We start from the raw sequence: 24,449 nt of genomic DNA, 5'->3' as shown, positions 1-24,449 counted from the left end.
TTATTGATCTATTTTGTCATGTAGGCATATTTTCTGATTCTTAAGCAGATACTTGCTGTATTGGGGAAAATAGCCAGTCATTATATTTGTATATTACAAAACGAGTTGCATTTTTAAATCACTTTGTCAGTTGAGCCTAAACCAGGAGTTTATCATCAAAAATAAAAATGTTGGAAATCAGCTAAATCAGCTTCATCAGCACACTTCATATTTGATCAAATAACTGATAAATCAGATACATTCATATATATACATAAACATTATGGAGTTAGTCAACTGCATGGACTTACACGAGATAGTGTTAAACCTTTTATGAGCTTGTTATTTAAGTGTATAAATACCAATTGTAATACGTGTGAAACTGAAGGTTTTATCTTATAGATTTGAAAGAATTTATCTATCAAATAGATCTTGTTGCCTTCCAAAGCTTGATTGTATAACATTACAAAAAAACAGGGTTTGAGTTGTCTTACATTTAAATTCTGAAGGGGAAATATTTCTGAGAATTCATAAAATCAGTATTAGCAAGTAATCTACCAACCCAAATCAGGTTTGTTTTCCTCCAACTGTTAAAAAAGAAAGTGCAATATCCACACATATCTTTGATTGTCTGTAATAAAATGTAAAATGATCATTTTTAGAAAAGTAGAACTAGCTGAGTCTTGTCTGTTTTAATCAACAGATGCAGAGTGGCTATACCATCCTGTGCATCTCCTTGTTGCTTACAGCACAGCTGGTTACATCACAAGGAGTGGGACTCCTGGTAAATAAATAAATAAATAAATACACAAATAAATAAATAAATAAATAACCAAACAAAACGCTACCAGGCAAATCTGTTGTTTTATTACAGTCAATCCATTTAAAACCTCTGCTTCTTCCAGAGTCCAGCAAAGAGAGGATGGACCCTGAACAGTGCTGGATATCTCCTAGGGCCTCGTAAGTTATTATTTTATAATAAAAACGCATGAATGTAAGCTTGGAAACTGTGCTTTACTTTATCCTCTCTTCTGGTCAACACTTAAAAACTGTTTTATATTGGAATGCTGCGGATTTGTAGCCTTTTAAAGTTTAACTCAAAGGTGAGGAGACAGGGGGTGGGTTTATTTGACTTGGTAAGTGGCCAGAGACCATGGCAGAGAGTGCAGGTATCGACCAGGATTATTATGCCCTCCTAGGCCACGACTCCAGCAGCGGGGGGTGACATAAGTAAGTGGGAAGTGTGTGTGTGTGTGTGTGTGTGTGTGTGTGTGTGTGTGTGTGTGTGTGTCTGTGTGTGTGTGTGTGTGTGTGTGTGTGAGAGAGAGAGAGGGGAGTAGGTGGGCTGCTGAGTAAAACAGCCGAGTGGATGACGCAGGAGATGAGGCAATCAAGTCTGTGTTGCTGACACGAAGGACCAAATACTAGAGAGGGTTTATTTATTCCGTATTCAAAACTCCTTGATATTTCATCTAAAATGGCAGGGTTATCGATGATCCTCCTCAGCAGCCAGTAAAATCACACCCCTCCATGCTCCTGAAACAATGCGGTGATTGGCTGAAATTGTTTATGTCGTTCTCAATGTACTCAAACAAGAACTTAAAATCTAACCTTAGTAAAAGTTCCTTCCACCTGTGATATGGCAATCACAATAGTGACAGCAACGACAACCATAATCATAACGTCACCATAATTCTTGTGGTTGCAGGAGCACAGTTAGTGGCAGATGTGGTGATCAGAATGCACAAGTGATCGCTCCTGTCTTTCAGATGCACATCGGACTCTGATGGTGCGCCACGGCTCCCCGATGGGCAAGAGGAATCTGTGGGAGGAGGCTCCGACTCAGCCCTCATACGGTCAGTCCCCTAAGACACACCGCTCAGGCTGTGGAACACTCACTCCTCACGAAAAACAAATGACAAAATGGGTTTAGATAATGTTCTTGTCTTAAGATAGATTAATATGCTTTGTGGTTGAAGTACCACTATTTCACAGGTAAGTAACTGAAGTAGTTATTGTAGATTCTGTACATCATTAATGGAAGCAGATGTGTAAATGTAAGATCCAACTGCTGATATACAGAGTTTATGAAGAGGAAAAATGGAAGTGAAATGTGGCTTGGGGATTTTCAATGGGCTACCAACATTTTTCTGTATGGTAAATGATCTGTCCTCAGAGGCAAATCATTTGGTCTTTAGCCATGTACTAAGATGAAGCCTTAAATCCAGTTGTTTGCTTTAGGTACTGACTCAGATGACCTCTATCTCCAAACCCTTCTGGACCTCATCAAGTATCTGCGATTAAAAGGTTCTGTGAGTCTCAACTGCCCCTTTCTTTCCTACATAATGTCTTTTTCTTGACCTTGAAGACATGATTCAGCTTTAGCCTTGGATCTATTCTCATAGCATAGAATGAAAAGGAAATGCGGTTGTGCTTCCTCTTTCCAGAGACGGGGACCATGAGAGATCTGAACAGCCCTGTGCTGCCGGAGGACAGCAGAGCCTAGCACTCCTGTTTGCTTACCGGACTCAGGCTGGCTTTGTCAGGGAAAGGATCGAAAAGGGAGTAAGATGATAATGCCAAGGCAATTTCAAACACCTAACCTTACTGTTCTCAAAGATGAACATGGTGTTATGTTATGATCCAACAGTTGTTTGTCCACCATTGCCTTTGTATGGCTAGGTCTGAGTTTGTCCAAGGTATCTCCTCAAGTTTTAAGCTATTTAAAATCACTATCTCGTCATGTTTTTCTATGTTTACCTATTTATTCTGAACCAGAAAATAAAGTCAACATCATTAAGAACAAAACAAACACCCTTGTCTGCCTCGCTAACACAAATGTGAGAGGAGGGAAAGGGAGCAGCTGGCCATTTAGACATGTCGTGAAAGAAGGGTTATTTTTATCGTCTTTTCAATGAAATGCCATTTTGAAGATTGGGCCTTGAGGAAGGTGAGGTGGCGGACACAGGGTCCAATGTCCAGCTGCGCACTTAGCTGTTGGAGCTGTGTTGTCTATGTGACCTTCAGTGTAGATGCTTGTGCACAAAACAAGCGATAGATGCAAGGCTATTGGATATGAACGACTCCCTAATGGAGTCTTAAAGGATCTGTCATAGGGAGGACAGAGGGCAGAGTACCATGGCTTATTTACAGAATGATACACTTACACCACTTGTACACGTGCAGTGGCGGACCTAGTCATTTGGGGGCCTAAGGCGAACATAGCCAGGGGCCCTCTTCATCCGTCCTTTTAATGCAAAAAAAAAGGGCCACCTCAAAGCAGGGGCCAACTGGGGGGGAAAAGTGGCCCGGGAGTTGTCTGTCAGAGCAGCCCACTTAATATACGGCGCGTTGCCCACTCAATGTATGCAAAATACCCATACACTTAACATAATTTTGGATGATTACAAAGAAATAACATTATATATGTTTTTTAATAACATTTGTATCCACAAATTTGCCTGGATGGACACATGGAATAAAATGATACTGGCTATTGTAACACTCCAAGGTAGGTATAGTTTGCTAGATGAATATGCTTAACTCTGGGCTAGTATCCTACATTAAGCAATATCAATTTTTTTGTAGGCTGATTAACTCATACAGCAATACCTTTTTGTATAGTAGATGGCAGCACACAATCAAAATATTTCCCCTCTACCTACATAGCTACAGTAGCTAGTTATATGGAAGAAAGTTGCATTCAGGAGCCTCCATAAGCAAACATGATTTGGCTCCACATTAAATTATCCCACTTTTTCATTATCCACATGTCTCAAATGTTGTATGATGCAACATAGCTTTACAGGACACATAAAATATGTCCAGTAACAACGTAAAGAAGGGGGCAACATATAAGTCAAAACCAACTATATTTATTGACTGATCTCGAAAGTATTGGCTAACAAAAGCTAAATAAGTCTTCACAAAGAAAATAACTCAGTGTTAAGGCAAAAAGCGAACATTCACACTGTACAACCTATGAAAAGTGACAGTGGAAGCCCACAAATAAAGGAATACAGACCGCGTTAGCCACTTCACAGCGTGCTAGCCATGATTTTCTTTCGTTTGGATGTAGGATTCCACCCTTTGTAGAAACCTGTTGAATCGATACATTTGGTGTAGGAAGTCCTAACTTAATTAGTACGCCGACTAAAAATGAGTTTCTTTCAAGGAGTGACTCCAGTTGTTGCACTGAATGTTAGACATCTTGACAGAATATGCCTTGACCGTTTTTTTTAAACACATACGTCCTTATACTTATGACGAAAGAATGGAGCATGGCGAGCCCTCCCGGAAGCCATGGAAAATGCATTGAGAGCCCTCTTTTATGAAAGAGAATGGATTTAACATTAGAGTGAGAGAGATCTGGGGCGATTTCCATTTAGCCCCAAATAGGGACGCCGTCTTCTGAAGCACAACTGTTGCGTGACTGTTGCCTGATTCGACATTTGGTAATTTCCGACAGAGAAAAAAAATCTCCTTTTCCTGAAGGCAGTTCGTCGCCACAATCGCCCTTAAGGTCCGCCGCCACTGGTTTTAACTTTATTGTAGAAGTGAACAGAACAGAACATACGATGGGGTGTAAACATCAGTGGTAATGGTAGTGTTGCATGCTGGGTGTGTGATTATGTGTGTGTGTGTAGGGTTGTTAAAGGTGTCTACGAGCGAGACACGCAAGTATTAGGCTAGAGTGATTGACATTTAACAACAAATAAACATAGTAAGACTGACGGAGGAGATTAGATTAGTAAAGAAAATAGTAACCATGAGTGTGAATACAGGTCACTAGGAGTAGTATAAATACCAGACAGTGATTTTTAGTAGTTTTCATTAGAGGTATATAATGTAATCTGTGAAGCAAGGAAAACTGTTGCGACCAAGAACATCTGCGGGAGGGCCAGTTGGTTATAGACTTAGGCCATCCCATCGGGTCATCGGTGCCTGGGTGGGCAACTCGTCGAGGGCTTTCTGCTGGGTGGGGGCCTAAGGCAGTTGCCTAGTTCGCCTTAATGGTTAGTCCGCCACTGTACACGTGCCTCTCAAAGGTTCTGAGCACAAAAGACCCGTAAGATTGCAGATGACAAACAGAAAACAGCGGCTTAGGGTTCCATATGACCTGTAGATCTATTTGAAGGTCATATTTCAAAATAGGGAGGTTTCTCAAAATGCTTGACTAGCCAAGCATGAGCTCATTTCTGCTTTTCTGAGGCTTTAAACTGGGTGTGATAGCTGAACTAAACGTTAATGCCTCCCGATTAGCAATTTATAGTTTTTGTATTGATTTATGTATTTACAACATAACTAAGGAATTGACCCCACCCTCCTTTATTTTCCCATGGTATTTCCCCCCAAGTGGGCCTTCATACAAACAGTAAAACTTGGATTAGAACAAAAATCTTACCTGAAAATAAACATGGAAAAAACAAACCCCCATGGTGTCAAATCAACTTAAAGTTAAAAAAGATAAAATCCCTTATTGTGTTTTTTGTGAACCAGGACTCTCAACGCCATCCTCTGGTCATAATAGACCATCATCACACTTTCTGATTTGTCTGCTTCTCAACCTTTATCCACTAGATGGCACAAAATAACCAAACAGCCAGCATCCAAACAGAATTTAATTTGATGGCAGTCATCCGTCTTCAGTAACCAGACACTACTTCCCCCTTTGTTTCAAAACTGTATGAAGTCAAGAAGTCCCTTCAAGTTTTTACATGAAACTTCCCTTTCAGGATTGCAGAGCGACTTAAATTATTCGCAAACATTTTCACATCTAGAAATGATGACTGCTCTCCGTAAACCCAGAAAGGATCTTTCTTCAAGGTTTTCCCCCCAAAGTACTGTATTATTCATTGGATAGCCACCCCTAGAGTCCACATCCACAGACCTCCGGTTCCAGCAGCAAGATGGATGTAATTTATTCTGAATCCAAGGGTAGGAAAAGCAATGCCCAGACACAGCCAGTCAATTGCCTAAACATAAATTCCTGAATAAAGATTTCGCCGCATCGCTGCCTGTCTAATGCCCTTTGACAGTTGCAGGACCACACAGATGTGTGACACAAGTCCACGCTGTTTCTGGAGTCTCTCACAAAGTCACACAAAGCCACACAGAAATGTATTCTAAACTCAGAACCTCTCTGATCTCTCACATACACACCCACACACCAACACCTTCCGCTAATGAAAATGAAAAGATAGATACAAACTCTCCTAGGGGCCCCAGTGTTTGTCATTCCTTATTTCCACTGAGAGTACATATTGATGGTCTACTGAATACACCATTCTCAAATAAATGACTCACATGGGTCAGAAACATTGCAGACATGCAGGCTCACCTGCCATCATTTATTTCACTGATGACACTAAGTCAATAATTTCTGTGAACGAGTACTCTTTTAGGGACACACCATCAGGTGCAACAGAGCACCTGCATGAAATGTTTTTGCATGAGTGGCTCTTGAGGAGAATTGAAGTTTGTCCTTGAGGTCGACTGCACTCATGACTCGGACCACAAGGACATATTATAAACTTGCCTTCACCAGGGTGTCAACTTGTCCGTAGGTCAGGTGGTTGTGATTACCAATGCATCATCTGAATTTGTTTTGATGACATTTATTTTCAGACATAGCATTTATGACATCCCTCTGATTAGAAGCGACTCATAACAGGTTGTTTTTGATCATTCAGGCACTGTTGGAGAGTTAATAAGTTAAAGACAGTCCTCAGAAGCAACTGTAATCAAGAGCCATGCAAAGCAAACTCTAAAAAAGGTAATCTGGGTTTCCACAGAACAACTCTGCAATCTGTACCACCACAGAGGTGACACAATTATCTCAATTTCTTCGCTAAATGCCTGCGAAATCTTTTCATTTCCTTGAGTGCTTCTCTTGTTGCCATGTTGGGTTTTTCACATGTCTCCTAGAGAGGTGAGGCACTACAATATGCCCTATATGGTTAGTAGACTGTATGGTTTGGGCAATTTCAATTTGTATATATACTCTATAGCATAACTGTGTGTGTTTTTTTTTTAGAATGTATGTCTGTGTGTGTGTGTGTGTGTGTGTGTGTGTGTGTGTGTGTGTGTGTGTGTGTGTGTGTGTGTGTGTGTGTGTGTGTGTGTGTGTGTGTGTGCGCGCGCACGCATGTGTGCATTTGTCCAGGCACATGCACAGATAGACCCCAAATGGTGCTCAAGTAAAGGTGGCAAACCAGTTTACTGACTCCTTTTCACTTGAGTCAGTATCACAAAGAGTGTAGAAATCCTACCAGTCAAACACAAGCCCACTGTCTCAAATACAAATAAATAAATGTAACTTATAAATAAATAAACTTGTGAGTCAAACCACTGTGACGGGGGCAGGGTACTGTTTGTTTATTTTCGGAAACATTAACTGTTAAGCTGTAATGTTAATTCACAATATTTATATTCAGCTAGCATGGCTAGTAGCTACACAAAAATGAGCTACATCTACAATGTTTGTGTGTTAGCCAACCAAGTAAGCCTATTTTACAGTTAGCATTATATTACAGTATTTGTTTTACACTCAACTGGATGAAGTTGTCCAATCTCTAGTTTAATCTGTGCATGTATTATGAACAACTGGGCGGACACTCAGTGACTCTGACCCACTACGTCAGTATCAGCAATTAGTCTGCTATGTGTTTCACACTGTGTAGAGGAAGTTACCCTGGTCCGCTCAGTGAGGATAAGTAAATCTTAGTCTGCTATGTACGGCCATGGAGGAAGTTCCACTGGTTCACGCAGCTGGGATCAGCGAATTTAAGTGTTTCGCACAGTGTAGGAGGTTCTGCAGATGCACTCAGTCATGATAATGATCTGGAGATGGCGATTACTGAGTCCACTCTATTTCTGGCTCTGCAGGAAGTTCCCCTGATCCAGTCAGTAAGCTTACCTGTATCCCCTGAGGCAAAAGATGACTTGTGATGGCTTAAAGGATGACTCTGTGATAAGTTATGGAATTTGTGGCAGCTACTTGCTAAAGGCTAGGAGAGAAGTAAGTGACAAAATGAATCGTTTGAATATGCATACGTCAGTGGTGCAGATGGGATTTTTAAACTTACGCTTACATCGCCTAATCAGCTGTGCAGAGTTATTAACTGATGATTGTCGCCTTACGTAGGGAGAGTGGGGGGGACGGATCAGGGTCACTATGAATCTGGGACATGTCCCCCCCGTCCCCAGTGCTATCTGCGCCCCTGGTATACGTCACCTGGTGTTAGCAGCAGGTGTAGGACCAAAAGGATCCGGGTGATTCCGGACTCTCCCAGTACGGTTCTTAAGCACCTACCCTTTTGACCTCTGACTTGAATAGTGCCCATTTTGTAGGGAATGTCTTTCTAACTATTGCACATTTTATATTTTAGTTTTTAAACTTTTAACTCTGGCATCAAATTTCAATGAAATGAGTGCCAGTACTGAACCCGTCAACTGCATTTTGGTTCTCATACTGTTACACTGCGCAAGCACCTTGCACTTTGAATTGCGCTCAGGGGCAAAAGAGGGTCATAATTGTATTGGCTACCCATCATTTCATCGTATCACCTTGGAGAAATTATGTGGGAAGTCGTACTTTTTTTGACTTCTTCTGTTAAAGAACCCTTTTTTGGTCCAGATAACCATCCTCTCAAATACACTGTTCCCTCTTGAAATATATTTCCCTGGCAATAATATGACAACTGCCTTTTAGAGAAATCCGCAGACCCACAAAGAGCAACAGGAGATCCCACACCTAGACACTGCATGCAGAGCCTCAGTTTCGCCCCTCCAAAGCCATCTCCAGAAACAATTTGAAAAGACCCCTTTTTTGAGGGCACACACTGTGGGAGTGGCAGATCTCGAGGTGAGGAAGGGAGAAGGAGGGAGGTCTCACCCTTGGGGTGTTGGGGCAGATGGGCGGAGGCCGTGGCAGAAAAACGAACGTTGGGGGGTGTTCGCACGGGGCAGATGGGCTCCCATGCCAGCCTGGCTGCCCTATTCCTTTCGGGGACGGACATGATCACACGTGGCCAGGGACAAGCTTCTGGCCAAACATCTGAGCGCCTACTCTTCCAGGAAAAGCCCTCGTTGCTCCTATAGGCTGCATGTACTGTGAAACAGGGATGTGAGCCCTGCACTGCACATCACCATAAAAAAATAATTTTTGCTGCCCTATCCCCTCAGTAGCAAATGGGCCAAAAATACCACCCTATATCTACAAAATAATCTGTCCTTAGTATGCCCAACCGTTTTTTCAGTTCTTTTTTTCCCCACCTGTGGAATTTGGGGCAAATTAAATTCTGTAAGCTGATGAGATTTCTATCGTGGCGTTCACAGAAGAATGACATTTTCTGCTTCCGTCGAAGGCCCTTTGAAATGCTGAATCATTATGGACTGCGCGTGCTCTGATCCGAGCGAGAGAAAAGGTTGTCTGACAATCACGGGCGTTCGCCGCGCGGGATTCCTTTTCAGGGCCTTTCAGGCTCCATCTTGGTTCCGGTTCCGCAGATGCCACTGGTGATTGCAAAGGTTCTTTCAGGAGTAATGAAGTGTGCTGTAATATGGAAGGGAGACTACTGACTGAAGTGACGTACCTATGGTATGGCAGGTATGGCGTCACTGGTGAGGGGGGCGCCACTGAGCAGTTTCCATTAAAGTCAGACAAGCCATCCTCAAATACTGAAAAGATTATATCCCTCAGATGTATTTCCTTAACACACTTGGACTAAAACAAGTGTCCAGGGATACAACTCAGGTTTTATCCCTGAAAACGAAGACTCCATGTTATTACTTGGGTACTTACAGGTATTACTCTGCTCGTGGGCGTTGTTAGGCTTGGGCGTCCAGGGCTTCAGCTCCGAATGGTTTATGGAATCTCAAATGTTTATTTATTATTATTTTCTTTTTACAAAAAAAATAATAAGAAATATTCCCGGCTCTATGAATCATTTTCCTCGAAAGCACAATTACCATGCATATCTTCTGTCCTTGCACCAAGTGCACCTAATTTAAGGCAGTGTATTGTGATTTCAGACATCTTGCTCTTGACTAGTTACATCAGGTCTGTTCAGCTAATCAAGAGCTCTTCAGTGCCACTGATGAGTTCCCTCAGGTATGCTGAATAAGGAAAGACAGAAAATGTATAGAGGAGAAATGCCAGACTGAGAAGCACTGTTCTAGAATCTTCCAGCACAGGCTGCATCTCTGTCTGCTGGGCCTCAGTGTCATCTGTTCTTAAGTCTTCCATGTCACATCTAGCTGGAGGATGTGAAGGCCCAAACCCCCCACCACACAGCTGAATGCCCGGGCTTCTGCTCGCGCCCAGCTCCCTGTCAGCTCTGTGTTGCCTTGGTGAGGGTCTAGCAGGGTCCGGGGCACACATCTGCCACGCATGGGTAACATGCAGGAGGTGAGGCGAGGGGAGATCCAACAACCCGCAGTTCCTGATTCACAGCAGGGAAACTGGGGGGTAATTAGCCCTGTCCTGTATACACCCTGCGCGCGCGCACAAACACACATACACACACACACACACACACACACACACACACACACACACACACACACACACACACACACATCCTCACACACACACACACACACACACACACACACACACACACACACACACACCGTCAGTGGGCCCCTCAATCACAGCACTCTCTCCCCATGGCCAGTCACCTTCATAAATACTGTACAGAGTGCTTTTTCTCTGTGTGTGTGTATGCGTGTGTCTGCGTCTGTATGTGTGGTTGTCAGCTTCCTGTGTGTGTTCACTTCGCTGTCTTATTTCATTTTCCCTCGTCCTAAAACGCTGCAGATGATGTGCCATAACCAGGAGAAGCGAGTGACACTCCAAAAGTCAAACGCAGTCAGTACCAAGTCCCTGTCAGAGGCTAAACCACAGCTGCAAATTGTGTTTGAAAACTCCAAACCCTCCCACAACCCACAACAAAAATAGTACTACTAACAATGCAGGAAAAGCTTACACAATATCTCCACATCCCTGCAAGTCGATAGCCTTTCACCAATCAGGTCTGGAATGACATCTATAGCATTCCAGGAGGGCCTATACGCTGCCTGTTACCTAACCCTTCTTCCTCTGCTCTCCCAGATGTGTGGATCAGCCAAGGCTACCTTTGATTGGCTGAACACACCACCTGGCTTACCTCGACAAGGACATTGCAAATACACATTGACCATTATCCAGGCTGGTGGAGCAGATAGATATAGTAAGCATGCAGCAGGAAGGTCTTCCGGGAGAAGCACCGGGAAACTCTGATATTATATCTGCGTTTTGAGACCTTATGAGTATAAGGTTCTGCCTGACACTGGAGGTTTTAATTGTATAGAATTCTATTCAATTTTATTTATATAGCGCCATAACAATACACTTGTCTCAAGGTACTTTACAGAGCCCAGAGCCTGAACCCCCTTTGTGCCAACACAATGGCAACAGGGGCAAGAAAAAACTCCCTGTTAGCCAGGTAGGAACCTTAAGCAGAACCACGGCACATAAGGGGGTACCCATCTTCCACCCAAGGGGGGAATCATATTGTAAGTGTGAAAACAAATAAGCTTGCTTGTTGTTATCAGAGATAGGATTTGTTAACAGGCATATTTTGCTTTACAAGTTAGTCTACACAAGAGTGCCTGATTTTGTTTACGCTTTTGTGTATATTTTTTAGTCCATTCAGTCACCCAAATAATGAACCTTAAAGATATGTTGTTTCAATGCTTTTTTTGGAGATTGACCTGCCTTGGAGACTTAAGACGACTCCGTTTTTCATAGGAAGCTGTGTTAGTCTCTTTTACTCTCTTTCTCTTTCACTCTCTCTTTCTCTCTCTCTCTCTCTCTCTCTCTCTCTCTCTCTCACACACACACACACACGCACACAAATATCCTATGCTGTGTTTGATGGACAGCTCTGTCATCTGCCGTCCAGTTGCTAGACTGGGTGTGCCGTCTGATAAGACTGACTCGCATTAATGAGTGTTTTTGCTGCTCAGCGGGACAGGGGTCACATTAATGCCACGGTGGTGGACATTGTATGTGTGCATCTCTGTGTGTGTGTGTGTGTGTGTGTGTGTGTGTGTGTGTGTGTGTGTGTGTGTGTGTGTGTGTGTTGGGGTCAGGGTGTTCAAGGTACCTTTATAAAGCAGCCTGCTGTCTTAGGCATGCTTCATTATGCTTTAAAGGTTTGGTGAAATAGGCAGGGGCTCTCTCATGTGTGTGTGTGTGTGTGTGTGTGTGTGTGTGTGTGTGTGTGTGTGTGTGTGTGTGTGTGTGTGTGTGTACGAAATGTGCCTAAATTAGACTCACTGGACATCAACTGCTGTTTACGGACAACACAAACTTGATCTAGGAGCTCAAAGACTGTGCACGCAGACACACGCGCACATGCACAGACTCAATCTGTCCTCAAAGACTTGGTCCCCGTCCTCAAAGCAATGCAACTTTAGATAGATTCTCAAGTTAATTAAATTCACCCAGATCAATTGACCTTCTATTACTGGAATGCACCCATGAGACCACTGGATTGAATTGGGCGTCAATTTCACATCTTTTCACCTCATCATTAATGCAGCATTAATGTGTTTCATTCTGACTCTGAAATGGATTTATTATATATACAGAAATGTAGATTTAATGACTGCAGTCTACCAAGAAGTGCTTGTACGTGTATAACCAAGAGGCATAACCCAGCAAAAATAAACATTCTGCTAATTTGCTTTTCTGTCAATAACAGAAATTGATTTATTTGATCTGGGTGAATTAAAGGTTCAGCTTTTTTGAGGAGCGAAATACGCAGGGAAAAGAAAAGGAGTTTGACATTTTCGGATGTAATCACTTCTAACTTTCTAATAAGATCAATAGCACAGACATTTTGGGGGGAAGGTGCTCAGACCAAAAAAACTGTGAACCTCACTCAGCGACAGTTATTCATGAAAAAATAAATAAAGTTATCTACAGTAGTACATCACATCATCTATCTATCATTTGAAGTATGCTGATAAGCTATAGCTTAACACACCTTTAATAAAAACCCATAGCCTCAGTGACAGTGTGGACCGTACTGAATATTTTCTTGTGTGTAATATTATCCCAATTCAAACTCTCTCATCTCATTAGTCCATCTTGTTAACCCCTCGTGTGTTATTTGGGTTGGCTAACCACTATACTGTATATGTTCCCTCATTTGTCATTGAGTTAGGTCAGTTTGTTCAGTAAGAATTTCATTAGTGTTGTATTAAGTAGTTATATTTCTTGACCTCTTAAAGGCCTGTTTTCTCATCAACTGTACACTGCCTCACTGCTTGGTCCCTTGGTGTTGCGGAGTGATGGGGACAGGAGATGGGAGTTTGTTCTTATTTTATGTCCCTTTGACTCCAAGACAAAAGGGGGACATAACAAATTGGGGGCTTGTAATAAAGAAAAAAAGTTTTGCCATTTTTTGTTTGCAAAAGTGTTGATTGTCAGACCACAAGTGTCATGGTGGTCTCTTAGGAAGCGTAAGTGTTTTTTCTCTTTGGCTGTTGGCGTGGGATGAGATGGAAGATAAGTATGTCATTCGACCTGATTGCACTTACGCTATTCTCTAACGCTGAACAAGTGCTGTAAAGATGCAGATTTGTTTGACATTGCAGTTGCTTGCCATGCAGCTAAACAGGTTATTAAAACTGAGTTATATGCTAAATTAGAGTGGCGTATCTCCAGATGAGTCAGTGGAGGAGGAGGAGGCTAGTGCAGTTCTTCTGGTGGAGGGGGCTCCACCACAAAGCCTCCCGCTACCCCCGAGTCTCAAACACCTCTCTATGATCCTGCGTTTGGCAGCGAAGCTGAAGGAGTTAGAGCTGGAAATGAAAAGACAAGAACATGAAACACAGATGTCCTGGTCTCGAGCCTGTTCCTACTCCGGTTCCTGTTCCAGCTCCTGATGGTAATGCACCTCACACAGTTGCTGGAGTCCCTGCTAGCTTTGATGTCAGTACGTTTATCAAACTTGTGCCACCTTTTAGGGAGACTGAGGTTGATTTCGTATTTGATCCCTATTTGAACGTGTGGCTGCAAAATGTAATGGGCCAAGAGATATGTGGGTTCTGCTCCTACAGTTTAATCCGGTTGGTAAAGAGCAAGAGATGTGTCAAGCATTGCTAATTGACCAGGGCCTCGTTTCCCGATAACGACGTATCTTAACGGCCTACGTGGATTTTGGCGACATCGTAGACTCATCATAGCCGTAAGTGCGGCGTCGGGAAACCGCTCTGCAAGGATCCCTCTTACGACCGATTTCTAGTCCTTTTTAGCGTTCGGGAAACTAGGCCCAGTCTCTTGGTTTATACTGCTAAAACTGCAGTTCTCAGGGCCTATTAGTTAGTGCCTCATGCATACATACAGAAGCCAGACAGACCTTTGTTGAATTTGCTAAAGAAAAAAGAGCTTTTGGCGTTTCTCCACACGTACCACAAATTTTGAGCAGATTCAAGAGCTAGTGTTATTAGAGGACTTCAAAAGCTGTGAACCAGAAAATGCTGTTCATTTGAATGAGCAGAAAGTAACCTTTCTGTCTGATGCTGCTGTTTAGGCTGAAGAGTTTTTGCTCACACACCAATCTATGTTTCCTTCTTCAGTGTGCCAGGGCAGGACTCAGTCCTCAGTTGCTGAAAGCTCGGTCAGAAAGAGTTTTCTCACGCTGTAATCAGTTATGGATTATGTGAGATATTTCAGGGAAAGACTGTGTTTAACCTGTGACTTTGCTAAGGTCACCTGACTGCCAGGGAAAGTCTTAAGCCTAATTTATTCTTTGGTAGACAACACTTTTGAAAAGGTCGCCAGCCAAAAAAAAAAAGTGTCGTCCAGGCTTGTGTGTTTATACTTCAGGCGAACAGTCGCCGAGTTCGTCATTATGGGAGAGGCCCTTTTAAAAAAAAACATAATTTTTGTTGGAAATCAGCTGTTGACCGCTTGAGGAAAATTCAAACAACGAAGTAAACAACGCGTGCCGTCTATCTAGCCAATCACACTTGCGCGACACTTTGTGACGACTTCAGCGGCAGTAGAAATTTCTCCATGTAGCCGACACTTCAAAATGACGTTTTAAAGTGTCGTCCATGACGTAATTTTTGTCGGCGACCTTTTCAAAAGTGTCCTCTACCGAAGTATAAATTAGGCCTTAGTGATGCTCAAACTTCCTGAGTCTGTCTCCAGGACTTGAATATATCTGTCTATCCTACCCACCTTTCAGAGTTACAGCACAGTGATGTTTTTCTGAACCTAGTCAAAGTCCCTGTACCTCCCTTTCTCCCCCAGCATCTGACATCTCTGCACTGGGGATTTGTTCTGATACTGTAGCTGCATAATGTATGAGCATTTGAAATAATTGCTTGAAATAGGTGCTTCTTTAATACTTAACCTAACGAGGCCTATCGAGGCTAAAGTTACTGCAAATTTTTGACTACTCTTCACCCAAAAAAAAAGTGCAGTTAAATTAGATTTAGGAGGTACAATGTCTAATGCAAACCAGCATTTGCTATGCTGGCCTTAATAAGCCCAGGAGTCCAATCTTGACATTGGGCACAAGAAAGGTACAGAATGTTATTGCTGATGCCCTGTCCCCTGCCCTCATAGTGGGTGATGAGGAATGATGGGGAGGTTATATCTGGGAAAGTGTCTTGATCTGTTAACAAACCTGTATGTAATAATGGTGGGGCTGTCACGTTATAAGATGCATGTATGTATTTATATATTTGTGTATTGTTTAGTTGCTGATATTACACATTACATCTATATGGATGTGTTGTACATGTATTATTCAATTCAATATTATTCATATAGCGCCAAAACAATACAATTGTCTCAAGGCACTTTACAGAGCCCAGGGCCTGGACACCCTTAGAGCAAGCACAATGGTGACAGAGGCAAGGAAGATTGTCTGGCTGTTATGTTGTTGTTGCTGTTGTACTGTGCTGTGCTGTGTTTCCCCTCTCTCCGTTTCTCTCTGTTTCTTCCTCTTGTTGTTGTTGATTCTAGTTGATCGTTGTCGTTAAAGTAACAGTATGCAACAATTATACTTCAGGATTAGGGTTCGGATAAGCAGTTTTACCTTAAAATAACATCTTGAAAAAAATGGGGGGGCTACAATGACTTTTAATATGGAGAATCGCCACCGTGCCATTGCTATACCAGGGTCCATAGGCTTATAACTGCTAAATGTAAAATTGCCTGACGCCGCCCGGCTTTCTACTGTCTGCCCAACTAGTAAGTAGCTAGCTTATTTGCCGTCTTGTTTTGTCTTGTGTTCGACTTGCTTGATGTTTGACTGTCCAAGACAGCACATTTGAAGAGATTTTGTTAGTTTTACCCGCTAGCATATCGTTAGCGAATAGCAATTGATCCGGAATGCTTCTTTAATAGACAGTTTTTCTGCTTTAATGGCCTTTTGTGGGGCAGTGCTGTCAGTTTACTCTCACAAAAAATGCATTGTTTATAATCTGGTCCATAGCTTGGGAAGTTTTATGGGAAGGTTGAATGCCATTTTATGTTGCCTTCAAGACAGTTTTCTCCTGTTAGTCAGGGAGTGAGGTTAGTTTCTGAATGTTGTCGTCTTTTAGCTTTCAGGTGAATCAGATTCCACTCCTTACAGCTAGTTTTGGTCTGTTTATTATTTTGTCATCTCCCCCTCCTGAAGTCTTCATGGCGTATGCTTGCTGAGTTTTGAATAAATCCAATTATTTTCAGAACAGCTTTGTTGTATTGCGGAGTGCTGAGGACAGGAGAAGGGAGTCAGACAAAAAAAAGCCTAGAAAGCCTAAAGAAGGTAAAAAAAACTAGATGTTCATTATGTAAACAAAAGGTTTTAATCCAACATGTATGGTATAGTCTGACCTTATATGCTCTTTATGTTGCCAAAGTAAATTGCCAGAAGATACTGTAGCTCATACAAATCAATAAACAGCAAACCCAAACAAGTTAAAGGCACAGGCTTCAACACCTACAACAACAAAAGGGATGATCATGTACAATTTACCAGGGAACTAGAAAAGAGAACTTAACTCCATTGACTTTGTTTCATTGACTGTTAGTTGGTATTAAACATACTTGTAAACACTGAAACATATAACTATAAATAAAGTTGAATACTAATTAGTAATCGTACATTAAAAGACTGCATTTTAAGACCATACATAACTTAAGAACATACAGAAGAACAAAATGTAAAATCTTGAACACTCAAAGCTTCTCACCAGTGTGTACCTCAGGAGCCAAGACAAGCTTCTCACCAGTGTGTACCTCAGGAGCCATCTCACCAACAGCTGTGACAAGGAACCCATTGGTCTCTTTTCCAACCGCGCCGACATCATTTGAAATGCAATTCAAAGATATTGCTACATTTTCTTCCAAACTAATTGCTTTGTAGATGCAGATTTTGTACAGTTCTAAAGCACTTGGGGCAGAGCTGTTTTGCAGGTTATGACGGATAGGCGTACAGGCAGCTCTGCGTAGGAGTGGGCATTCAGTCATCATCAAGCTTGCTCTGTCCTGCGCTCTCTCACACAGTGGTAAACATTTTGCTTGCCATGAAAATCACTCTGCTTGAGTGATCCAATTATTTATTTTATATATTCGAAAATAGAATCGGGATACAATAGTCTGGAAACACAAATATTTCTCCACAATCTCCTTTCCTTTTTCCATACTTATCTGGACCTGGAAATTACTCGAATCAGATGTCATACTTTTATAGACTGCGTGGCAGCCCTGTGATTATTTGTCTTGTTTAGCCAGGGATTAAGCTCAAGATGATAGTCATGAGCAGGCATGCCTATCAAATGGAGCAGTGCCAACAGAAATCGTGAGGGCAGTGTACCCAATAGTTCAAGCGAGACATAGGGAAGAAATGTTACAAATGGCTGAACTTTTTGAAGAGCGGCAATACAATTTAGTAAAAAAATGTATGATGCTACTTCGCCTGGGCACAGGGACAAGCAGTTATTACAGAACAGCTGGGAGGGGACTGGATGTGATTAAAATGTGAGTTGTTAACGCATAGTAAAGCATGTGGGAAGTGACGGTTACATTGTACATAACATAAAGGGAGCATAAATGAAGCCTGGGCAACGATATTACATAACTAAAACAGCGAGAGTGGAGTAACAAATAGTTTACAAAACTTGCAGCCATAGGCTTATATTTATTTACTGATTTCCTCACTACTTTCCTTGGTCCCCCCATCAAATTCCTTTCAGATACCTTTTCAAGCAGTCTGCCGTCTTAGGCATGACTTGTTATGCTTTAAAGGTTTGGTGAAATAGGGAGGGGCTCTCTCGTGTGTGTGTGTGTGTGTGTGTGTGTGTGTGTGTGTGTGTGTGTGTGTGTACAAAATGTGCCTTAATTAGACTCGCTAGACATCAACTGCAGTTTATGGACAACACAAATTTGATCTAGGAGCTCAAAGTCTTGTGCACGTCAAACTCTTGATCCCCATCCTCAAAGCAATGCAACTTTAGATGGATTCTCAAGTTAATTAAAATCACCCAGATCAATTGACTTTCTTTTACTGGAATGTACCCATGGGACAACTGGATTGAATTGGACGTCAATTTACCATTTCACACAGCATAAGTGTGAGTAAATCCTGACTTCAATACGTATATCAGTATAAGGATTTTACACAAGCAGTCCTTCTTTAAAAATGTCATGTTTATACAAGACTAATGTGAGTTAAATGTTTTGCCGAAAGTCATAACCCAGCAAAAAATTTACATTCTGTTAATTTGTTTTTCTGTCAATTACCTTTTCTGACAAAATAACTCAAATACAAGTCTGGTGCAAAAGTGTGTGCTTTGTTGGACTGTGTAAAAGCTCACAATTTGGGAGTACAAGGGTCTGATAATAAGTACTTCAGCAAACAAATAAAAACAAAGCCCTGTTCACTCTCCATAAATAATTTGTGCAAAATTATACCCTTAGAGCCATTATAGATAATAAAGAGCACTATTTTGCTCGAAATTCCCTCAATCGCATTACTGGATCTCTTGCATTCTCCCTTTCTAACAGTTCAGTTGGTGAGTCAGTTCTGCATCTGCCAAAATGTGTTTTTCTTATTGACAGTTTAAGCAAAAAACATGTGAGGAAAGACAAAGTAGTTTGACACATCTATCTATGTATTGTTTGAAGTAGGCTTAAAAGTCATAACTTAACACTGTGGCAGCCCAGCTCTCAGCAAGACGCAACAAAGGGAATTTCAAACCACATTCTTTATAAACTCTTTTAAATTACAAACCAAGGTAGTCAGAATTAACAGAAAATAGGGGGGAAACCTCCGCCTTGCACCCAGTGCAACCGGCACCTTCCCCTCTGTCTCTCTCCCTCTTAAGCACTGCTGCTCCCTGACTCTTTAAAGTCTTTGTCATAAACTAGTTGCTGCTCAGGTGCCAAACTAGTCTAACAATTTGCACCTGAGCTTGCAATTAGTGGATGCCCGACCTCACTAGTCCCCAGAGCACCTCCCCAGGGTCCTAGAGCCTGCGCTGTATAGGCCTGCTAAGAGAATTTACCCATGTTAAACTAAGTGGGAGGCTAAGAGCAGCTTGGGATACCACAACACGCCTTTAATAATAACCCATAGTCTGTTAATGAAGGTGTGGCCCATACTGAACATTTCATTGACATTTCACAGCATATCTATCAGAAGAAAGGGGGTGACAGAGAGACTTTCTGATATCCAAACATGATTGCATATTATCCATATTTACTTGTTTTGGTACGTGTATAAGTGGCCTGACAAAGGAAAGGTTTTAATTAGGACTAGCTCGTTTGTTGTTAAGCCTGAGGTTTGTCTAAGTTTGTCTATTGAGGTGTTTTAATCAATTCATTAATTTTCACAACAGTGACGCACAATGCTAAGGCTTAGGGCACCGATGACAGCAAGTCAGGGAGACGTGAATGCTGCTCCGGAGGACGCCTGATTTGTGTACCTACCCTGGTAAGGGAAGTCGAAGAAAGGGGGAGGCAGTGGCGATTTTAGCCTGAAATTTCTGATGGGGGCAATTTTGTATGATGCCATGTCACCGTCACAAAAATAGAGGTAGTTGATTATTATGAACAGTAGGCCTATATAGAGTGCCAGCAGGGAGCAGAAATCCTATTTCAAATACATTTCACATGCTTTAGCGCTCAGCGAGACACAAGGATGTTGCCTATAATACAGCATTGAAGTTAATTGATTGCAACAAAGTAAAAAGATTAGACAGACACATAGCTCAAATAACTTGCATAATTTATTAAGCTTGTGGCACACGTGTGACATACACTATGAAGCAAAAGGCAGAACTGAAACAAATAACAGCAACCAAACATGCTGCTAAATGAACACAAATATGTTCTTGCATATTGCATTGATACATCCATCAGCTCCAAAAAGTTTGACTCCCAGAATCGTAGTGTCTTTCAGCCTGGTGTCGCCCTCTCACATCGTCTCAAAGTTTGCACTTCCCAAAGAGCTTTATACACGATAACAGCCTCCCCAGTACATAACGATTCTCCTCCATCTGTTAGTTGTGCTCTAAAATATACGGCTTGTTAGATTACATAGATTTTAGTCATATGCAATCACAGCAAGGTCCATTCTGTCAATATGCATCTAAGGCCTCACAGACGGGTGCAGGCCTGTTCCCCAACCATTTGGCCCCTGAGACATCAAATAGCTATTGTCCAGGGTCAGGAAGGAAGGAACAGCTGGAGATCAATGGTTGCCAGGACCCCAGACAGACACTTAATTAATTGAGACCTAATTGAGTCAGACCAAATTAGGTCATACTTCCTACTTTCATTTATGGACACACCTTTAATTTCTCGGTATTGTTTACATGTTAATTTCATACTATAAGAGTCACAACCTTTTTGTAATGAGAAGAAGAAGAAGCAAGGAGACCGACTCCTCAACATGCAGACGTGCCTTGTGCATGCTTGTGTTGTACGGAGCTGATCGTGGCATGTGATTGAATAAACACATTCTTTCGCTAAGCCGTCTTCCACAAGTCTGTTATTCTGAACAAGCTAACTTGAACCAAGCGTGGGCATCCGAGGATTTTGCCGGAGGACAGCACAAGTTTTCATTTACAGCATAGGCTTTCAGGCTGATATGCACTATCTAGCTGTGCCATGATGTTGACCTTCCCCAATTTCAGGGTGCTATTGATATGGGTTTTACAGCTTTCATGTGTCACTGTTCTTTCTGCCAGATGCTTTGGGTCTTTGAATCCATCCGAACTGAGTACCAATTTCAAAAAGAAGGCATGGGAAACAGAACAGTACTCGTTTTGATGTTCTAGCTGTTAATCACATCTTTCTGTCATACCATTCCATCTTGAAAGTCGAGTCTGAATTAAAACACTTCCAAAATACTCGAAAAATAGCGATAGCTAACTAGCAGTAACGGTACTGGCATTGGTCTGTCTGATATGATCTAACTTGTTTTTTTTTTCTTGGTCACGGGGTACAGTTCTGACAGTTTTCGCAATATTCAAGTCTAGTTACTAGGCAGATTACGTGGGGCACATCTGAAAGTGCCCCACCTCTCAATGTTAACTGGCCTGTGTGGTTCACGCTCATTGGTGTTTCCATGGTAAGGCAGCACTCCGCAAGTAGTCCGGTAACTTATTTCAGAGTTTCAGCGGACGGTTGAGCAGCTGTGTTCTAAAGAATATTCAACGTCTTTGAAGTTCAACGTCTTTAGCGAACTATTTCTTTGCTTTTCAACACTACAAATGGTAACAAATAAACTATAAAAAGACACACTGTTTTAAGTTATTTTCGTTTCGGCAAGTAGCCGTGTAATAAGCGGGATAATGTATAGAACGTCGGTCATTATCGGGTAAATAAGCCCCTTCAGGGTGAAGCAACACCCCTCCGCTTCGCGTCGGGGTGCTGTTCGCCCTGTCGGGGTGCTGTTCGCCCTGTCGGGGCTTATTTTCCCGATAATGACCGACGTTCTATACATTATCCCTTACATATATTTTGCCGCGAAATACGAAGTGCCCCACCTGCCCCTAATGTAGAAATGCCACTGGGGGAAGTACAGGTGCTTGTGCGGTACCGCAAAATTAGAACCCAAATGCAGTTGTGGGACACAGTGAATTTGGGCACATGCATTTCATTGAAATGTGATGCCATGGATAATAGTATAAAAGATAGAGTAACTGAGCAAGTGACCGACAAAGAGTCAGTCTTGGACTAGCTTTAACTCGTTGGCGAAAGCTAAAAGTTACAATAGGATGCAAGTCGGATGTCGAGCTGGCCTTCATTCGTAAGACTAGTCGGTAGTAACTTATCGCCTGATGTTTGGCTGTGTAAGGAAAGTTGTCGACTTGCTAGCTTTTCATCATAAAAACCCTGCCAATGTTATTTATTAGACAATGTTATTTATACTGTAACCTTATTGGTGCCCGGTTTCAAAGAGATTTGTAGTCTTTCCTGATGCCCAAAGTCATCGACCTTTCCTTTCTCAGGCTAGCATCCAAATACATTAATTCATCTCACGTCAAGAAGTCTTCGTCAATCTCACGCCAAGTTTGCAAGTTTGCAACCTTGAAAATCGAACTCAGCTAGCTTGTAATAAATGACACTATCCAATGTATATTAAGCATGTCGCCAACAACATTTTATTAGATAACAGCACATACACTATATTTAAAACTCTTAGAAAACAATGTCTGAGCTGAAAACTCCAGCAGTATTAAACTGTATAATTATTTTCTTGTTATTCTTTGGTTATGTTAGTGTTCTAAACTTCGATAGGTTTGTAGTGACACTGTGGTGGAAAACATGAATGCAAACTCAATAATCTGTGTGTGAACAAAATCAACAATCAGTGTAACCACCATGGTAGTCTGACAAACTACTGAAATGATTTCACACTATTGAACTGAATTCAATGATGTGCATTTTCCTCTTCTTCTTCACCTTCTTACTCCATAGTGGAACATAGGCCATCAATTTTGTGCACTCTATGTTTAAATGTGTATCAAGTATAGCAAACATACTGATGTGTGAAATGTATTAAGCTGGGCTTGGATGAAGGTGTGTCAGGGGAACTATCTGCATGTCTGCTGGGAGCTCCCTACTTGTCTCTAAGAGACTATTCATTCTTAAACTGGGACCTTTCCCGTTTATCTCACATGCTACTCTCTAGTATCCCAGGACCTGTTCAGTTGGGCCTCGGCTTTGAAAGCAGGTGCAGTACACAGACTGCAATGACCGCCTGTGCCCTGTGTGTTGGGTATATGTTTTGGGTTGTTTATACTGACCACAGAAATACAAGAAAACGGTACACTTACTCTTCTATCCCTGTTTACAACTTGGCCACAGCAATAAGTTTGTCTTCATCACAATATCTCAGCACCAAAATTCGGTTTCAAAAACTGTGTTTACAATCATTACAATAATAACCTTAATGCTCTGAGATTAATGCTGCTGTGTTCGTGCTCAATAATAGCACATGTAGCACTTTGGGATTAAGGTTTTCACATGGGTAAAAGATAATAATGTCAAGGCATGTCAAACTATCTCAAAGGGGCCTGACAGGCCTCAAACTCCATAGGGGTGAAGCGCTTTGTGATCCTCTTTGAATGTAGTCTACCATGGGTGTCACTTGATCAGATAGCACTAGGTAGGTCATTCAACCATCTTGGTACCACTAATGGAAAGAGACTTGATTGCCATCTCTTGTTGTGTTAACATCAAAGTAAAGGTTACGGCATGCAACAGCTGACTGCTGCTGAAGTGCAATCACATTTGCATTTTCTTGCACAAATACATCTCTAATTTTATACTGCGCTGCATTCTTTTTTTGCCCGGTTGCACCCCTGCTAGTTAAGTTACATCATAGTTAGTAGCTCCTAAATAAAAATGTTGTTGCACAGAATTATGTTTTCACCACGGAAAGCCAATCAATATCACTGTCTGAAGCATCTCACTTCGCATGTTGACAGTCAGAGTTAAATACAAACAGCCCATCTTATTGCGACTTACTTTAAAAAAAAATAAAAAATGTTTCTCCTCATTTATACTTCTACAGTATTTTTTACCACTCCTTTACATTTTTACAGACGTTACAGGAGGGAACGAAAGTCTTTAATGGACCGTGTCATTTTACACCTTGAAAGCCTCTAGTACCATGTTGTCTTCTCTTTAGTGGCTGATATTTTAAAAAGACTATGTCAAGGGTAGGATTGATAAATTCCAGGAACAAAATCCACCGGTGGACAGATATATGTTTGCCAGGGGTGTTGTCCTCAGTTAACCTCAGTAGCCTCCGTTTTTGTATAAATATCCCTTTGTCTTTGTGTTTTTGGGACAAGTATTTCACTGCTGTAGACTACTGGAACAACATGGGTGATAAAGTTGGGTGTTTAGTAAATAAATTAGATCTAGCAGATCTAATTGGTGGTCTAGCAGCGCTAATGGA

At 41.8% G+C, this 24,449-nt stretch overlaps 1 protein-coding gene across 1 annotated transcript; it reads left to right on the top strand.

The window, feature by feature from the left end:
• Positions 1-682: 682 nt before the first annotated feature.
• gall (galanin-like) lies at positions 683-2,485 on the top strand (the record flags this gene model as incomplete). The annotated part of the gene is made up of 5 exons (XM_080834096.1): positions 683-763; positions 885-939; positions 1,749-1,865; positions 2,221-2,286; positions 2,427-2,485. 5 exons carry the CDS (start codon positions 683-685, stop codon positions 2,483-2,485), a joined length of 378 nt encoding a protein of 125 aa, XP_080690222.1.
• Between the last annotated feature and the right edge of the window lie 21,964 nt (positions 2,486-24,449).

The sequence above is a fragment of the Sprattus sprattus genome (genome assembly GCF_963457725.1).
Source record: "Sprattus sprattus genome assembly, chromosome: 3".
Lineage (NCBI taxonomy): Eukaryota > Metazoa > Chordata > Actinopteri > Clupeiformes > Clupeidae > Sprattus > Sprattus sprattus.
The sequence above is the reverse complement of the archived record's forward strand: the minus strand, read 5'-3'. Positions and strand labels throughout refer to the sequence as shown.